At 29.6% G+C, this 20507-nt stretch overlaps 1 protein-coding gene across 3 annotated transcripts in view; it reads right to left on the minus strand.

The window, feature by feature from the left end:
• Nucleotides 1-9827: 9827 nt before the first annotated feature.
• The window catches only part of LOC129968618 (diuretic hormone receptor-like), a 269117-nt gene continuing 258437 nt past the window's right edge, over nt 9828-20507 (minus strand). For all 3 annotated transcript variants that reach the window (XM_056082695.1, XM_056082697.1, XM_056082696.1), the window contains 2 exons: nt 19578-19619; nt 9828-15589 (listed from right to left, as the gene is read on the minus strand). In XM_056082695.1, coding sequence (XP_055938670.1) covers nt 15323-15589; nt 19578-19619 — 309 coding nt within the window. In that variant the 3' untranslated portion in view covers nt 9828-15322. The remainder of the gene's footprint in view (nt 15590-19577; nt 19620-20507) is intronic.

Here is a 20507-nt window from a genome sequence, read left to right on the forward strand (position 1 = left end):
GCACGCCTTCCATTTGATGGGTGTGTGACCGACACAGGCCCCCTGCCTTCGAGGCAGTGACGTGGGGAAGGGGCAGACATGTGACAGTTGAGGTATGTTGTTTCTTTGGGAAGAAATTTCAAGTTAAACAAAGATGGGGTGGTAGCAGGAGTGTCGGAATAATTTTTGTTCCTTCTTGAAAGCTCCAGAGGAATGGAAAATCGCGAGGGTGTTTATTTTGAATGAAAAGTTGAGTCGAAGGATTTTGCTCTTTTTCCTTTGAGGGTTATTTGATAGAACAGGGATGGAATTCGTGATTTCGAAAAGAAATGGCGCTGATTTCTACTGGGGAGAGGATTTTGATCCAAGTGTCTGATTTCTTGCCAATGTTGTTTTCCTGTTGAACTTTTCTTCGAACTGAACAGCCGAATATGTCTGAATACTTATTTATTTATAGTTATATGTGGCAGAAATCGCATTTCATTTAATACTTTCTACACTAGTTATGAATGCATTTAATTATATCTCTTACATTATTTTAACTAAACAAGATTAACGTTATCATTCAAATTCTTATAATTTAGATTTAAATAAGCGTTGAATTAAAAAAAATGTGTTAACGATTATAGTATCACAAAATGAGACTATTTTTCATTTTTTTAAATTTACTTTTATTTGTTTTATGTTTCAAAAAATGGAATATCGTAATGGATTTTTCAGTCACTTCTTCATTTACTAAGGATCTGAAATTTTTTACGCTCGAATATTCTTGAAAAAATAATATATTTTGATATTTTAAAATCATAATTTTTAAAATCCTGTTTCAACAGGAGTTGCGATACCAGCTAAGAAATTTGAGGAAAATTAATTTCAAGAAGTAGTAATATTTATAATATTAAATAAAAAATGAAAAACTAATTAATGCAAAGAATTCAATTCGACTAATTCAATACATTCATTTAAAAAAAAAAAACAATGAACAAATAAAAATGTTTAAGACCGAAAAGAAACTTAAAAGTATTCATCTTTGTAGAAATTATTATTATTTTGCACTTTTTTTCAAAAGAAAAATCCAGCTTTTTTTCCAATTTTTAAGAAGGAAGCTATTACATCTTGGAAGGGAGATTTGTTTTATAAATACATTATCTTCGAATATGGTAAATTATATTTTCTTATGACGCTGTAAAAAGAAGTTATTAGAATAATTTAATAAGAAGACTCGATTGAATAAATCGCTGCGCACATTTCTAGAATTGTATTATGATTCATGTTCAGTAAGAATTTAATATTAAAATAATTACAATAATTATTAATAATTAATAATTACAATAATATTAATATAAAATAATTACAATAATTCTACGCTTATTATATACTATTATATATTATTAATACATAAGTTTGCTTAATTATTTTTAATTGCTTGCTAAAGTTTTGATTGGTTTAATTTATAAAAATAGGAGCATTTACAATTTACATTATCTCCAAGATTCATAATTAAACAATAAATTCACTTTAAGAATTTTTATCATTGCTGTTAACGTTTGATGAATTAATAATAGCTTAAAAATCAAACATTTATTAAAAATTAAAAAAAAAGTTTTGAATTACGCAGCAGCACTAATGTTTAAAAGCAAACAACTGGATCATCTTTCCGCAGACAAAGGTAGGAACTTGGGCAACAAATACTATTAAAAATAATTTTCCCACTTAAAAGCAAATTGGAGGGCATTAATGTCAGTCATCACTAAAAAGTTTGCGAAAAACTTTATGCAGTAGTGAAAGTAAGACTTTCTGAGAGGCAGCAAATAAAAATAATTTATTCCTGGACAGAAAGTTGTTTTCTTACTATATCTAGAGAAAGAAAAAAAAAACTTAGAAAAAAAGTCATTATTACCATAAGAAAAGTAAGAGAATATTGCCACGAAGACTTAAAGAACTACACCGTTGGTTTCACCGAACAATTAGATTTATTAGAACAAAGCACCTCACAACAAAAGAAGCCTGAAAACATACCCATTACTGATGGAACTGAGCTTTTATACATATACAGAATGTTCGAGAACAATCCACTGTGGATATCTAGGAGAGATCTAAAACCTTCCCTATCTTAGATAACATTTTAAATAAAGAAAATCAGTATTTGGATAAAACACAGTGGCTGGGATTCGAGCCACTGACCAACCAATCTTAAAACAGATGTTCTGAGCCACGGCGATTGCAAGGTATTCTGGTTTATGCGGCAATGTTTCAAAAATACATCATTTAGTGTTACACTTTAGGGATTTTCTGCGAAAAGAAATGTCGAAACCTATAATTAAGACCACACTCCTCTTAAAACGAGATGGTAGCAAATACAAGCATAGAAGATCGGAAGTAAAGATTAAATTTCACTGTTTACAAGTTTAAACTGAATTTCATTTCTAGTGTAGAACAGTTAGAACTCCTACTAATTATGTGTTTCAATTGTACTATTTCCTGTTTTAATTTCTAACCCCCTGTGATGGAGCTATTTCGGGTTTTCAAATCCTTCTGTTATTGCTAATGAAATTATTCCAGTTAAATTTTCAGATTCTTCATACTGGAGACAGACGATTCCAACCTGTTGACGCAGACGACGCGGAGAATTTAAATATTCATCTATTACACCCATCATCTACTTTTGCTATCCTACATTGCATACAAGTGCATCCATAAGCTTTTTATTTAAATTTAAGATAGTGGTTTTTAGATATTTAAATTAATTTCCGATAACAGTAGACCGATCTTAACATTATTTCAAAATAACACATTTTATGTGCAAAAAACTCTTTGTGGAAAAACTAAACAAAATTCTGTAGTAAAATTTTTAAAAAGGCGTAATTTATCGGAATGAAGTCCTTTGAAACTAAAACATCGAAAAACTTGCTAATTTTAAAATAAGGGAGGCTAAATAGCAAAAAGAGAACAATCTGAAGTTACAGAAGTTGTCCTTTTCTAAAACAATTTAAACATTGATAGATAATGCCGCCGTCTTCTTCAATGACGTAAGGTTACGTAACAAATTATTGGTTGATATTTCATAATAAAAATTTTTGGACTTTTTATTCTCAGCTAAATTAAGAATTCTACTATAAAAGACATCAATCTACTAAAAGGCGTTTTAGAATTCTTCTAAGTGCACTCTGTTAAAGTGTTGTTTTAAAAAGGAAATTTCTGAATTTTGTTATGGAAATTCTCCGAGTACGTTTAAAGAATTTTTCTGGGTATTTGCATTCATTTCCTAGCATTTCCATCAAAGCGATTTTAATATTTTAATTTGATTCATGATAAAAGATGTTTTTAAAATTTTGATTTGGATTTTTTACATAAAACTTATTCCAAACAATCTGTCTCTTTTAGAGTTTTTATTTGGGGGGGGGCAATAGCTGAATATTATAGTATTTATTTAAATTAGATTCGTCCTTTTTAATCTCGTCTTGAAAACTGCATATCCCAATACTTTACTGCGTTTGTGGTATTAGCTACCCGAATTAATATTAGATGCATCTCTTTAAAAAAAAAAACAAATAAAGCACCAAAAATATCACATCCATTAAGAATTAACAATCTAAATCCATTCTAAAATTAAATATCACAATATCAAAAACAAATTTTAAAACATCGAAAATTCTTAGTATAAAATTAGTTAAAAGAACTCACCCAAGAATATTCGAAAACGTAGTCTGTGTATCAAGATTAAAAATCCCTAAGCATTCACAAAATCATGCTATTATTGGAATTCATTCTTTCATAGACATAATACAAACTTTGAAATCTTGTTGATAAAATGTGAAGAATTCCATGGATAATGATTGTTCACAGAAATAAATCGACTAAAGGTTCTTCTGGAATATTTCGAAATTACCCCGGTGTGCATGAAATAACATATCAAATATTGACGAATTTTAAATCGCAAAAGTTATTAAAAACTGCTAAAAAAATTGTAAACACATCCGGTGAATTGAGGGTAAACAATTCTCATAACAGTTAAAATTCAATGATGCCAGCACCTAACATTCAAGTAACATGATTTATTTCGTTCACTGTGTCAAAATGTTTGAAGATTCATCCGTTCATCTAAAATGGCATTAACGGATCACGGCAAACGGTATAACGTTCACTAGAGTGGGTGTTTCATATCAATGCCGGGTTTACACTAGGTCTGTTGTAAGACGACCAGTAGTCAACGCATGCGCAGAAAGGACTGATTTATGTTTGCCACTGTTTCAGGCATTCCATACTTGGCTATATAAATTGCTGTTTTGATGTCCCTGAAATTTTCTTTTTCACCGCGTATCGTATTAAAAAGATGGATATTTACACAAAGAAACATGATAAAATAAAATAAAAAATGTCAATATACCTAAATTTGGAAATCTATAAAAAAGAAATGGCAAATAAAATGTAAAAAAAAAAAAAAAAAAAAAAAAAAAAAAAACCTCGCATCAGAAACAACAAAGAGCAAAAACTGGCGGAATTAAACTAAGATAAGTGATCAATTTTTTGATGCCGAAAAAAAACCCCGCCAAATTCTACAAACGCATGCGCAGTAAGAGAAAAATACATACAGCGGCATGTTGTTGTCCCGCCGGAACAATTACTTGCCATCAACCGAACAACATTTTTCATCCTTTCTACACATGTCCTGCCTACTGGCCGAGTGTAAAACTGGCATAAGACTGTATACTAAAACCTCTATAACTTTAAAAATAATGATTCTCATCCATAATCAAATTTCATCCATTTGTAGTTCGAAGATTTTCTATTAGAAAATGCTATGTTACTAAATATGATATTTCTGATCTTTTGAAATATGAATTTCTACACCATATATTTTCCACTTGAACCAATTATAAAAACGCTTTACACTTGTATTATGATGCTGAATACCCCTTGAAATCAATTACTATTAAAACTGCCGGCGTCCTAGCATAAGAGTAGCGCGTCTTCACCGTGATCTGGGCGTCCCAGGTTCGAGTCCTGGTTCGGCATGGCTGTTCTTCTGTGTTCTATTTGTGAGGTGAGTGAATGTGCCCCCCTGTAAAAAGGGGGAGCAAGTGAATGTGGCGCATGAAGTAGCTAAGTCGTGCTCTTGGCTCTAGTTGGCGCTACTTAAAAAATAAGAGACGCTCAATCGGCTTAAATCGCTGACAGTTAACTGTGCAGCGTAGTCAGTTGTAAAGTGCTATAAGTTACAACAACTAATAAAACTTTGGGATCAAAATGCTGGTTTAAAAATAGACACAGCGTCAAAACATTGATTAATAAAGTTCACATTTTCACTCAATGATAATAATCAATACAGCATGCCTACGAACGTGTAAAACAAGTGGGCAACAACTAGGAGGGAAATATTAAAATAATTTGTTGCTTAATATTATTCCAAACTAGAATTTAATCAGCATGAGTTGTCATCCCGAAACTTTCCCGTATATTTTCTAATAAATGTTTATTCCCTCATATCAGCATGAAAATGATGGACATTGAACCGAACCGTGAACGCCCATGTTCTCGGAGGTTAGGCCTTATGTTTGGTGTTATCTTACTTTTAGAAAGTTATCTTTTTGTACTTCTAGAGTAATGAGGAAAACAGAGAAGACATGTTGGATGTCTTCTTGTTAATCTAGAAAAACAAAAGTGCAGAATATTTGATAGAGAACTGGTATTTTTATTGAAAGATGATATAACAAATTTCATTTAGCTAATCATTGCGTTTTTAAGTTATCGGCTTTTACCTCATGTAAACGTACAAACTGACAAACATGTTACACTCGTAAATGGATTGGATTTGAAACTTGGTAGAGATCGAAATTTTTTATGTTTTTTATCTGTCTAGCAAGCAATCTAGCTCTTTACTTTTTGTAACTATCAAGTTCACTTACTCTTAGCCAGATTTCTGTGTATGAAATTTGTTCAAAAATAGATAGAAATCAACTGGTTGAATATTAGGACCGTATATTAATTTTAATTTGTCTTGCTCAAAGCTTTTTTTTAATCAAAATCTAGAGGCTAAATTATTTTGACGATTATAACACTTTTTCTTTGTGTATGATTAACAACTATCGTAAAATTGGGCTAACTTTAGATTTAAAAAAAATGGAATTTTTAACTTAAAATTAGAAAAATTATGGAATGAAAAAGAAAGGAGCTATCTCTGCTTGCAAAAAATCTTTACTTATTAATGACGTTTTTATAGAGATAGATTGAATCATTAGCTTTATTGAACATTTTACAAAATAAGGGCATTATGTAGTTTTGATCATTTTATGCTAAATGTAATTCTGCACTATTTCTTACTGTTAACCCCCCACCCATAAAATTCACACACACACACACACACACACACACACACACACACACTAAACTGATATCTTTAAAAATATAACTTTTAGCATCTAAAAATGGTGTAAAAACCGTTCTTTTTTTGCTGTATATTCTCGGGACTTTTTACGAAATTATGCTGAAATTTAATTTTAATTTTTCACAAATTAACAATCAGAAATCACTCCAAAGTGCATTTTCCCATCCTCCAAATCATATTTGTGTTAATAATTATAGGTCTAATATCCATTTTGTAAAGCGCCATCACGCCCATACTTTCTTTTCTTTTATTCGTAAATATAATTATTTTTTAAGCCATGCGACTATACTGAAGCGCTTATTTTAACTATCGGAAACTAGGGCAAAACAAAGCAAAATTATGGCATATATTATTTTTTCAATCCTCCACAGCATTTATTTTTAAGCATCAAAATCGGAAACTCATAGCCGATAGCAAAAAATTTCTGCTACAATGTCCTCCGTTATGAATCATCTAGGAAGGACGTGATATGGAGTTAAAATGGATAAAAATATCCTTTCAGAACTTCGCACAGATTTTGTAGCTTCCTCTAACCATAAAATAAAAGATACAATGTAATAACTGCATGTAAAAAGTTTTTATCTTCATTTTTAAGCAAGGATTTAAAATAAGCAATATGGTATAAAGCCATTCCAACTGCTGTCACCTAGTGTTAGTATATTATAAGATAAAGCGATAAGCTAATGTTATGAATTGTTCCATTTCGTTATGTATATTAGGATGTTCGGATATGATACTTCTTAAGTACAGCCGACCACCCCGCCGCCACTGAACGTAGCAGTATCGACAGGATTTGTTGTGGCCGACTGTTATCTTTAACATAATCCATCCATATTACTGAAAAATTTTCTGAATTGGCATGCTCTTCAAGGCGGTTGATCCTAAGCCACAGGTGGTCAATCTCTGACCTTCTTCCTCATCTTCCACTACATTTGTTACCCTACGGGCAGCAGGTCAACATTTTGAGAAAACCTTCTCAAAAGTATCTGCATTCCTCCAAATGTGAGTCCCACAACAGAAGAAAGGCAAACATTTTTAAACTTTAAATGTGTGGCAAAAAACTGTCGATTTTCGACATCGTGTCTTTCAGTATTTTAAGATTTTCTGGCACCATTAGTACTGAGCTTAAGTCTTTATTTTCAACTTTTAGATTCTTTCTTAGTTCTGAGACTTCTATACATTCGTTTAAATAATGGGAAATAGTACCGATTCCTCCATAGATGCATTTATTTTCCTGCATTCTTTCAAATTTTTGTAAATATGCGGGAAATCTTATGTCCTGATATAATTTGGATTATCAGTGGATGGCATTTTCTTATTTTTATTTTTGGGTTAGAAAAAGTCAAAAGTTATTCGCCCTTTTGTTCGTCTATGATACTGTGGGAAAATTGTGCACAATAAGAATTTTCACTCAGAATATATTAAAACTACTAGAGAACTGTGCATTAGGGTGGCACGAAAGAATCAATTTTTGATTTTTAATTTGTAATAGTGCGGAAAAGTTGCCTTTTGGTATAGATAAAAAAAAATAAAACATAAAAAAAATATTAGAATACATCTTGAGGTACCGCAAGGACGTTTAAGTTACATAAAAACACACTTTTTGCAACTTTTTAAGGGGTTTCGCGTGCCTCGGTTATGAAATAAAAATATTTAAATAGACATTATCATATAAATAGAAATATAAAAAAAAAAAATTACTATTGCACTGTCATGGAACTAAGCCGTCGATGGAACGGTTGTTATTGAGGTAAGGCGGAGATCTGTCTGCTTCCGGTGCAAGGACAGGCCTGGATTCAAATCAGTAGCTATGCCGAGTTCATTTGAGTTGGCGTCTCCTCTCGATCTATTGTGTAACAGATTAAAGTAACTGATTTGTTAGTTTGTGAGCTGGTATGCATTGCTGTGAAAAGAGAACAAGTAGATGGATGAATGTTAACAAATAAATGTACACCATCTACTTCTTTTCGAACTGCTCTCCTTTCGTGAGATAAAAGTTTAAAAAACTTTTTATTTATCAAAATTTTTGTTTCTTATCCCTTTTGCAATTTCATGAAAATCAATAAAGTTTATTTTTCTCACGTTTGCTGACTTACACTTTATGATACTTTAGTTTTGCGTTTTTCTTGAAACTACTAGTCATACATATAGGGCTCTTCAGACAATTTTTATGTACACAGAGCGAAAATGCTCATTCTGCCCAATTTGTCTAGTATTATCTGAATGTCACACATATTTTCCCAATTTCCTCAACACATTAAAAACATGCATCTAATTATTTATTTATATAACAAATTAATACTACAAGACACATATAAAGGATTAATAAATGTTAAGATAAATCAAATGTTATTTTAGATAGTAAATACGTTAGATTATCAAATTAATAAATAATTTATTTTGGCAAAAAAAATCCATAGAATATTAATTTGCTTTATATTAATATTTATTTTAAAATGCATTAATCAAATTAATATCATAATTATATTATAAAGGGAATAATATATATATTTGAATATAAAATATGCAAAATATATGTCACTTACAGTAGTCAGTTCTTAATAAAAATTCTGAGAAAAATCATTATATTTTCATCCGAAAATATAGTTTGAATATGAAAATTGAATTTTAAAAGTGATAAATGGAAATAATTCAAATGAATTGATAATGTCGAAAGATATCAATACAATTTGAAAGTGTTATGACGTAATAAATATTCAAGAAGCCAAATCCTTACTTCATTTCACTTTTATTGAAGAATTGTCTTAGAAAATAGTATGTGAAACGAAGTCAGACTTTGTTTTATTTGAACTACTCTTTTGATAGAGTAGTTCAAATTGACCACTTAATTTTCTATTGAAGGCAGGTGGAACTCTTTTCCAATTGTTCCAAAAAGCGTTGTATTAGATGTTATGCTTAATCTCAACATTTTCAATTATGCAAATCTATTACTATTTTTTTTAGGATATGTTGAGAAATTGCTATCAAAAGAATAAATAAGATGCTAATTTATTTTTAAAAGCGTCTAATTTTAATTATTTATAAAGAAATTGGCACATTGTTTTGGAAAATTTGTAAAAGTCATTTATAAGTAGAAACATCAATTCAATTAATATGAAGCTTCTTTCTTTTCTAATGTAGATTAAAATATGCGATCTTTTCTAACTACTTTCTTTTTTTAATTCAACGACATAATAAGAGATGATTTTGCGGCGTCTTTCGTAACAAAAGGTGGATTTTTTTTTTCGTACATTTTAAAATACTGAATATGCAAATATTCAGAATAATTACAAATATATTTACAGGTAAATGCTATAAATATAACAAACCAGTTCACTCCAAAGTAAGAATATGTAACATTTTCTATTATTGGCGATATATGAATGAAAAATGAGCAATATCTTTTTACAAATAGTTTTATTACATTTACAAAAGCATTTTCATCAAGAATAACATAACACTGAGAAAGAAATAGAAATTGAATACGATCAGCATATAACGGATATAGATCAAAGCACAAATACACATAGTAAGTTGTTGTTTCTTTGCATGCAAAACATTTTATATAACCATTACATATATATATGGAAAAAAATCAGTTAAAGACATTGAATAATGTATGAGATAAGATTGAAGGCTTTAATAAATACAGGACATATGACAAGTCATGCAAATTTTATACAAAAAAATTTATTAAAGTTTTATTCAATCAAATACTCATTTCACAGTGAATCTTAAGATTCCAGTTCGTGGGACTCAAAGATTCCATAGTTCCTTTTTTATGGTCCCCTAGCATCTTCCATGGAAAATAAAAGCATTTCTTTGGAATTTATAAAATAGTTTATAAAATTAAAATTGATAAAGAGACCACAAGTATCGGATCAAGTACTCAACAGCCAATTAATAAACGTGTCATTTTTTTTTTTTTGTATTCACATTCTGTAACATTATATATTTGAGATCTAAATGTTGCCATCATTTGGTTTGAAGGACAATCTTATTCTTCAATCCAATTTTCCTCATTAATACTATCCTGAAAAATAAATTGTTCAAAGTATGACAGAATCCATGAGATCAAGCTGATGCAATTCACCAAATTTTCCTGCAATAATATCAAGTGCACGAGTGTAATATACTAAATATATTAAGGTCGGACAAATCGTCGATGATATATCGAAATGCGTTATATCAAAACCAACAAGGTATGGCATTACGGCATTTTGAGGTAACAACTGGAACTGTTGCTGATACATGGCGCTTTGAACAAATGCATAATAATGACATATGATAAACAACAGTTTGGGACACAGATGTAGCTAACGAGTACAAGTACTTGGTTTCCATAAAATGTTTCTATAAAGGTAAATTTAAGAAAAGATATTTTAAAATAAGACTAATGCGTTTTCTTTTCCGATCATGGTTTTTTCTCTGCTTATCTCCAAAGGTTCAAATTCTTCAATAATAATTTCTGCAATTTCGGAGAAATAGATGCAACACAATATTACTACACGGAGTACATGATCGAGCATATGATGAAAGATAAATTGTAGCATGAATAATTACAAACGATAGGTCATTAAAATTTCTTCGTTTTCCAAACAAATAGCAGCATGGCTTGATGGAATCTCAAAAAACCAACTAGGCTGCAGTGATTCGGGCATAATGACAGCGAGGTAGGAATTGCTTTATACCACGTGTACCTTATGGAAATAGCAAGAACCCTACGAGTTCCGAGTACCAGAATTAATGAAACAACTCAGTCTCCAAATGCAAAATATATACAATATGACCTATATCATGATGTCTTACTTCCAGAGACCTAAAACTCTTCTCCATTATCTTTTAATTATACAATTCCAAACTTTTCCCTAAATAATGACAAATAACGAGCAATAAAATACAATAACCTTGAAAATATTTGAAGCTGAGTTGAAACAAAAACATATTTTTTGAAGAAAAAAAAATCATTTCATAATACGAATTATTTAAACGAAATCTAAAAAAAAAGAATAAAAAAAAGTAATATCCATAAGCATCTTGAATATCATTTTCTTATTACCTCATTTAATCCAATAGATATGTAAAAATTTTTTTTAATAAGGTATCTGTATATTTTATATCAGTATGGGTAAAATAATAATTTTTAATTATGTATTAATTTCTATGAAATGATCCTTTTTTCCCTTGTTTTTATGTACGCTTTCTTGAAAGGTCTATATTTTTTATGCAATAATAATAATAAAGACGTTGCGTTACCTTTTTTTATGATCCATTAGATCTTCATACTTTTAATGGAAAGTTAATTTGTCAGGAGCAATTTTATAAAGCGTGCATTGATTTTATGAAGTAATATCACATTCGATTTTACTATGCCTATTTCTTTACTTCACGAAAAAGAAATCGATTTTGTGACAACATTAATATATAAAATGCAATTTCGGGATTTTTTTAATCATTAATACTGAAGTTCAACGAATACGGAGGTTCGATTATCAAATTTTGTCGCAGCACTATTTATCTTTGTTACGCAATGAATATATTTCTAAATTCTGTTATAACTTATGCATAACAAGCTACAAACTTTCGAAATCTTTTTAAAGGATAATTAAATATTCTATCTATTTCACTTTGCCAAATTTCAAACAAAAAATATCTATCAAAATTTCTAACATTTTTTAAATGAATACATAGGGCTAACTTTAAAAAATTACTAAAAATATAAAAAGCTTTATCATTCTTAATAAGGAAGGGAATAATAATGCCATTTATTGCCGCTATCACAAATCATTAATTTAAAAAAAATTATTAATTTAAAATGAAGTATATTCATTTTGACATGATATCCTTATTTTTCTTTGTTATATGTTCCTAAAATTACTGTAAAATTACAGAACTTATTTATAATTTATTAACATATTTTTTGCATTTGTTCGTGCCCATTAAAGAATCATATCTTAGGAATATATTTAAATTTCAACTGCATCTAGCCAGTTACACGGAATCTTCGAGTGCATGTTGTTCCTCCGAAAAAAAAAAAGTTGAAAGAAAAAGTATATAGGAATTATAAAAAATTATTTAAAGAATTAACTTACTTTGCAAGTTTTAATTTCATTCACAGCACCTTCGAAATTTCGAGACGCTAGGAAACTTATTGATTTTAGTTTCAGCAAGTAGAATCAAAACGTGTTTCTGGTGAAAGCAACGTCTGATCTCTGTTTCAGAAGAAGTTGTTTCAGTTTTCACTTTTCAGCATATCCAATAACTTTCAGCCATATTTAATTTAAAGTGCTTAGCTCAATCGATGATGCTATTTTGGAAAAATTACCTTTGCAAAACTTATAAAAAGACCAGTTCCAAGTGCGACGATCAAGAATTTCTAGGTTTTATTGTCGCAAATATCAACACAATTTGTGCATGCATTTTTCTTAGTTTAAGTAAAACTAAAATTTATTAAAAATAGTTTTCATGTTATAATTTTTTATTTGTAAAAATATATTTTTACACTGCCTGTAATTTTTAAAGAGTGTTAAATGAAAATTTTTCATTCTTCTTCTTACATGTGATTAGGAATTTCTACTAAACCACAATATCTAATCACTAGAAGAAGAAGAAAAACTTTGTTTTTGGCATTTTTGTTGTTTACTTGTTATGGGATCAGTTATTTGCAACTATTAATTCTATTTGCTTTAAACTGAGGGGCCTCATTGTCGTTGGTAACTTAAAATCGCATTTGAACTTACAGAAGGACAGTTGTAGAAAAGAAAGTTCAAGAAGTTCGCTAGTTATTTCCTCCTATATAACATACATTTGTTTCTTTCCATTTTACTATTATTCGTAATGCACCATTAGTAATTTGTAATCTCTGTTGCTTCCAGTTTAGGATAATTTGTAATTTTTTATTTTTTTGCCAATCCAGTAAATTTTTAAATTGTATTAAACTGATTGAAAAACTTGGCTCTTCTTTCTTTATACCTTGATCTGTGAATTTAGTTCACTTCCTAATTAAATAACACATCCTATTTGGCACATTTATTCTGAATTAAAATAATAATAAAAGACATTGAAACATATTTAAGTGTTTTTATTATTTAAATTCTTGATACTTTCCCTTAATTACAGATATAAAATTAAAAATTTAATAATTCGATGCGCGAGTCAAACCCGTCATTGTATCCGAAGAGTTTACCGACCATGAGTCAACCAATAGATAAAAAAAAAAACTTTTGAAGCAGTTTGATATCAAATGAAACAGTATGGATGCGCTAATTCGTTTTCAGCTACTCTACGACAGAATAAATTGAAAAACGTATTAAACATCTACGCAGCGGAAAATTATTATTTGACCTGCATTGAAGTCAGAATGAATGATTAAATTCATTTTACGATTTACTGTCATCAGTGAAAAATATTATTTTTAGTAATATAATACCTTGTTTTAATTCTATGATTACAGCAAAATAAGCATTTTCGAGATCAGTATATCAGTATATGTATTATGAAGACTTCAAAAGATACATCTAAAGTTTAATTGTGCTGTTGAACATTTGCAATCGAATGCTTTAGATGTGCGTTAAATTATTGACAAATTTAATTTAATTATGTAAAAAAATGAATGGCTTGCATATCTACTTCAATAAAGTTAACTATCTGTATTCTAGGACGATTGAATTAAAACTAATTCATATTTAATAACAACACAGAAAATAAGGCTTTGCCAATAGAATGTAAAAACACTGAAATAAAGTTGCTAAATTATCGCAATGCTATGAACTTCAATATGCAAACATCTATCAAATGAATCGGTAACTTTTTACAGAAGTTGATTCTCTAATTCTACGTATTTGCATACATTAATTTGTAAGCGGAAGCAATATCGTGTTTGCTATGATAAAAAGATATTTGACTGCAAACAATTTCCATGGTATGATATCATTGATACTGAAATAAATTTCTTTAACCAAATTAAGCCAAAGAAAATATACAGAAAAATTTTAAACACTTTTTTTCAAAATATCCGGTAGAAAATTTCTGTCACTTTACTAATATACCATATAAGTTTACAGGTTTTCACAATAACAGAGATAATTATAGTAAACGTGGGAAACGATGGATTTTGCAATGATATACAGGAAAAAGATAAATGATCAGATATTTTCTATAGATAACGTTCCATGATTTGTTTGAATTATTCAAAATTTGGTTGATCGAATGCTTTTGGTTATTATTAATTTAAAAAATAAATGGCAAACATTGAATACATGTAATAGCTAAAATTTCAAGGTTAAGCCATATTTTCATTTACGAATCATTTTGTAAATAAATAGTGAATAATTCGTGAAACGGAGTTGAAAATAACGCCGTTCAGTTATAACATTCATGAAGTCATAAATAATGAATATTAATTCGGATAGCAGATATGCACATTGTTTTTAACACAGCTTTTCTACACATAAACACACACACATGAAAAAAGGAAATATAGAAAGTTCATTTAACACATAGTATTTCGGTAGTTCCAAAACGCATGGAATTCCTTTCTCAAAAAGAGGGATTCACAAAACAGCGAGCATTTCTCAGTTATTTCAGATAACACTGAATTCAGAATCTAGAATTGTTTCTGCAGTTGGTTTAGAAATATGACTGTGGTAATATTCGAACACATGGATAATCTATCACACACATTGAAATATTAGAATCCTACAATAATAAAACAGACACACATTGTAACACACAGGTTGAATATAGAGCAAAGTAAGATTCCGAATATGCTCTTAGATTCATGTGTCATGCCATTTGCAAAGAATGATTCCTCGCAATTTCAGTAAATCAGTAAGATGATCGCCGAAAAGCTATCGTAGTCTTCTAAACTTCCGTTGTTTAGAAGAATATCTGTAACGTTATTTGGAAAACCACACATAATGTGATTTTATGATCTGTTTCAATTTGCTATACATGATTTGTTCAGATAGCATCTTCCTTCACTGGTACAGGGCTGTACGATCCATTGCTTGGTCTTGTCGATGTTGTTTGGGGACTTTTGTAAGTGCTTAGCCAGGTCCCGCTAGTCGACAAACTGATGCAACTTGTCCTGTCCCTGACGCCTCTGTTAGGGTACAGCCGAAATCCATCAGCAGTGCTGGAACCTTCGCATCGCAATTGACGTCGGCCACCTCCCAAGCCTCTCTGATCTTTCCATTGTTCCAAGTGATGACGAACAGATTTCTGAACCTGGTGAGAACATTATTATAACGTTTGAGATAAAGTTTTGAAAAAAAAAACATATTAAAAGTAAAACAGTCATTCTTCTGAATGTTTGCATAAAAGATTTAAAAAAAACAACAAACAAACATCAATGAAATCTAAATGTGTCAATTAAATAAAAAGTTTTTTTTTCTTTTTAAAATTAGAAAATGAGACCTTTATTGGTAATCATTTTTGTTTAGAGATTTATCAAATGATTAGCTTAAAATTTTACAGATAGCTTAAGAATAAGATATTACCTAGTTGAAAATTAAAATTGAACTAAAAAATAAGAATTACAATATAAGCTGTTTTGCTATCTACTCTTTAAATATTGAGGGTACGACTGTTTAATACTATGAACATTTCTATTTTTCCCCATTCTGAAGCATTAAGTCAGCTATAGAATATTTTATAATTGAAAAAATTACTTATTCTCTAGTTTAAGTATTGCAGAAGACTTTGAAAAATTATTATGGCAAATTTGTATTGGATGGATATATGCACTAAATTTTAATTTATTTGGGGTTACGTAATTTTTTTTTTTTTTTTTACCTAAGACTAAAATTTGAAAAAATAGTATTTAAAGATGTAAAATAGAAATCAAGCACATAAAAATGCAAATATAAAAATAAGTAAAACATTAAAAAAAATTGGTCTTAATCAAATTTCAAACGATATTCGATTCAAACAAAGTTCAAAGGAGAAAAAAAATTATTAAGAAAATTAAATAAAAGTAATCAGATTTTCTCAAAACAAATTGATATTGAAACATAGTTATCTACCTTAATGTTCATGTAAATCTTTAATTCGGGATATCAAATTATGATTGTTTACTATATTTTAACCAATTTTATACATGTCAAAAGGATTATATTTCTCATTTTCAACTATGTCAAAAAATGCTCAAGAACATTTTAAATGATGTCAAGGTATCTGTCTACGTGCGAAGACAAATTTTTGAAAAAACTGTTTAATTTTCATTTTTAGTTTATTTTTTAGGTTATTGCAATTCAAAACAATGAATAATACCATTTAAAAAGTTTTATGTAATTTGCAACTCAGTCAAATGGGGAAATTTGGGTAAAAAACTGTGAAAATTGGTGTAAAACGCAAAACATCCTAACAAGAATTCTAATCAAAATTTTCAAATTCTTTTTCTACAAAATATAGCTAGAGCTTTAGTGAAGGCAATGAACTAGGATCTAAGAAATATTTGCATTTATAAGAAAGTTATAGCAGTTCGAGTATTTCCTAACTGAAAATTTATCAAAATTCTTATGCATAAACAACATTAATGAGCTCTAAATAAAAAACTATTCATCTCAAAACTATAATCCTAGTTCATTGCCTTTAGGATAGTATAAATAACATACATACAAAATTTCGTTAAAAAATATTCATAATATTTTGAGATATCATGTTTTGCGTATCAAAATTTTTACAAAATTAAAGTTCCTCAAAAAATGCATTTAAAGTTTTTAATTGTGTTTTATGAAAAATATCTCTCTTTATTTTTATTAATATTCACCACATTTATATGATACACCTACTTTGTTAACAATTTTATCTGTTTTCTTCTTTCTAACAGCTCTTAATTTTTTCCTGGCAACTTTTGTTGTACCCAATGACTGCCTTTTTGAGGTGATGATTCTTTCTTTATCGAGAGAAAGGAAGTGTCTCAGGGTATAATCCCCAGGAGTTATTCCCAGTTCAAAAAAAATTGCCAAGAGACCATAAAATCCATCATTAAAAATTATTGCAGTTATTGATGCTCCCAAATGTAAAGTCTGTAGCTCCACAAATGTGTTTTTGGGAATTATTGTCCACAAAAGATTATTGAAGCTTTCATTGGCATTTTGAGTCTTACCGTGTAAGCATTTTTTCAATAAGTTTTGATCGCATAGCTGCATATATGTTGGCTTAATGATTTTAATAATGTTCTTTGGAAGACCTGCATTTGTTTCTTTGAATTTTTTTCCACAGGAAATTGCACGTTGATATTTACACCAACTGTCCTTTCCTGTTGGGCACTGTCCATGCATGGGATGTTTATTATTAGAACATGTGTGAGCAAATGCAGCAATGGTTGCACTTTGCATTTGCAATAAATTCCCTGCATTAGCTCTAATTGCTATCCCATAGTAATTTTGCAACTTATTTATGAAGGAGTCTGTTAATTTCCCTTTGCCACCAAGAGATTTATTCGATGACTTTAATTTTCTCAAACGAGTGCCTACTCGCTTCTGAATATGGCCAATGCATTCCAGTTTTGAAACGGAATCTTTCCCATAAATGTCTTTAACTGTATCATAGCCCTTAGAGTCACCATCTCCATAGTATTGTGAATAAATAAGTTTACGACTACTCTTGGAACGCTCAAATATTCTGTAAGCACCAAGCACTTCCATACTTCCAGATGAACCCTTATGATTTGCACACTGATGTTTTGATGCACATGATAAATTCAGCTTTTTCGTGTGACACCATTGGCAAAACTGAGACATCACTTCAATATCCAGCACCTTACCACATGTCACAGAGATTGCACTCACTACTCCATTCAGTGATGAAAACCCTCTCCGTTGCCATGTTCCATCAACAGATACACCACATTCAGTAATAGCAGCAGGGTTTTTATTGTCTTTTAACTCAGTAGCAGCAATATTCATTGAATTTTCTGCAACAGAACGAGCAGCACGAAGAAGCTTCAGTTCCTGCATTCTGAATGCTTGTTTGGAAAGAAAAGATGGAAAATTGAGGTAGCAAAAAATTTCTTTCCAGCCGTATAACCCTTTCCAATGATTCTAAGTGCACACACAAGTCGAGTGTTTATTTCATTGGATGTGTTTTTCTTTTTAGATGAAGAAAAACCTTTGTAAAAGGAGCAATTCTTGCATTTGAGGCAGAAATTCGAACACAATCCAAAGGTAGAATCCTCTATCAAATACAAGTTGCTTTTGAAGCATAAAGTACAACATAAAAGAGTAAAAACACTTATTAATATCTCGATATCCATAATTCGAAATCCAGAAAGGTTATTTGTTTTCAAATCAGGAACATTATCTTCACATAACTGCGAATTCAGCAGTTTCTTTTCGCTGCAAGTCTTTTGTTTTGAATCTGATACACCAACAGAGTCTGCAGCTTGCATGGAAGAAGAATGCCTATTTCCATGAAACTTTCGTTTCTTACTTCTGTTAATGCTTTTCCCACCCATTTAAAACACTTTTTAAACAAAAAGCAATAAATATTCAAATCAAACTAAGCTGTATTCACTCGAAAAAGCAAAGTAAATAAACATATAACACGAGACGAGCAGATGTTTTCAAACGTAAACAATGTTCGAGAAGCAGCTGTTGCCAATCTTTTCTGTATATAAAGAGCTGAAAATTAATTCAAATTTAGGTGGCTTGCACATAGTTTTGTATAAATTTAAAAAAATAATTAATTTATGATTTTAGGAGCGTATGTTTGATGAAACGATGAAAAACATTCAACTTCCGGTAAGCACTTCCGGTTTCGTTTTCGACTCTTTTGAATTACATAAATCTTCATATCTCCATTTCTATCAATCGTAGGAGAAAAATAAACACAGATTTAGAAAGCTAAATAAATGCACTTTAAAATAAAAAAATAAAAAAAAATTGTGAATTTTGACCAAAAGTGGCCTTTTAGACGTAGACAGATACCGATGAGCAATTCAAGCAATATCTCCAAACTACTCAAATTAGGTAACTGCTTACTCTGTCAGTTTTTATAAACCTGTTGACTATTTAGGAAGACAATGATGTGCTTTAGTGTAAATCAGATCATAAATACATCATTACTTTAAAAAAAATAATGTCGTAACTTTTTAAATTTAAGAATCTACTTAAAATGTAAAAAAAAAAAAAAAAAAAAAAAAAACCATCTATAATTATTATGGGATATTTTTATTATACTTCTACTAAATAAGAAACATTAGAAGACTTACTTCACCGTTCATGAAACAATACAACACAGCAACAGTGAAACCCTGAAAAAAAAAATGCATCATGTTATTAAAAGTAACAAACTAAAGTATGCTTTTTCCCCCCCCTCAAAACTATTTTTTGTTTAATTTTTATCCTATTTGTATGAAGGTAATTTTATAATCAATTTTTTACTCACTTCTTAATTTAATAGAATTTTGAAGATTTACATATGTGTCAATGTTTGATAACAATACACTAAATACCTACAGAATTTGATTATCAATTAATCACCTAATTTAATTAAATTTTTATTCTATATCATCTGCGTTTTCTCGAATTGAATTTGAGAACGATTGTTTTGAGTATTCCATAGCATATAGTATGTTAATGTGTTATAATTTAAATACTGAAAATAAGAAAATAAATTAATAAATTAAAAATGACATAAAAAATAAATAAAAAAAAGAAAACTTTTTCATTCTGAGAATACTATGATCAACGAAAAAAAAAAGCAATAAAAACTGAAAAAAAAAATACGGCTGGAAATGAACCAACTAGCTAGAGAAATGGAGGTCGGAGATGATTTGTGAATAGCTCATGAAAATCTACTACACAAAGAACTGACTGATTGATTAGAGACGGAAGCAATTCTTTCACTTCAGAAACTCTGGAGCTGAAATGAGACCAGTCCTGGCTTTGAACATAGTAAACTACGTATATGCTGATATCATATTTTTCAACTCCTTTTCAAATTTCTTCTTCCTTTTGTCAGTTTAATTCTCTCATTGGCCTTTTATGAGTTGGTCAGAAACAAATTTCGCCCATGGAATATTCATTTAATTTGGTTAAAGACCACTCTTCGAAAAAAAAATGTGCATAAATAATTTTATAAAACGTTATTCAAATGAAGCTCTTTGTATCGAAGTATTATTAATTACTTGTAAAAAAAG

This window comes from Argiope bruennichi, chromosome 5 (assembly GCF_947563725.1).
Source record: "Argiope bruennichi chromosome 5, qqArgBrue1.1, whole genome shotgun sequence".
NCBI lineage: Eukaryota > Metazoa > Arthropoda > Arachnida > Araneae > Araneidae > Argiope > Argiope bruennichi.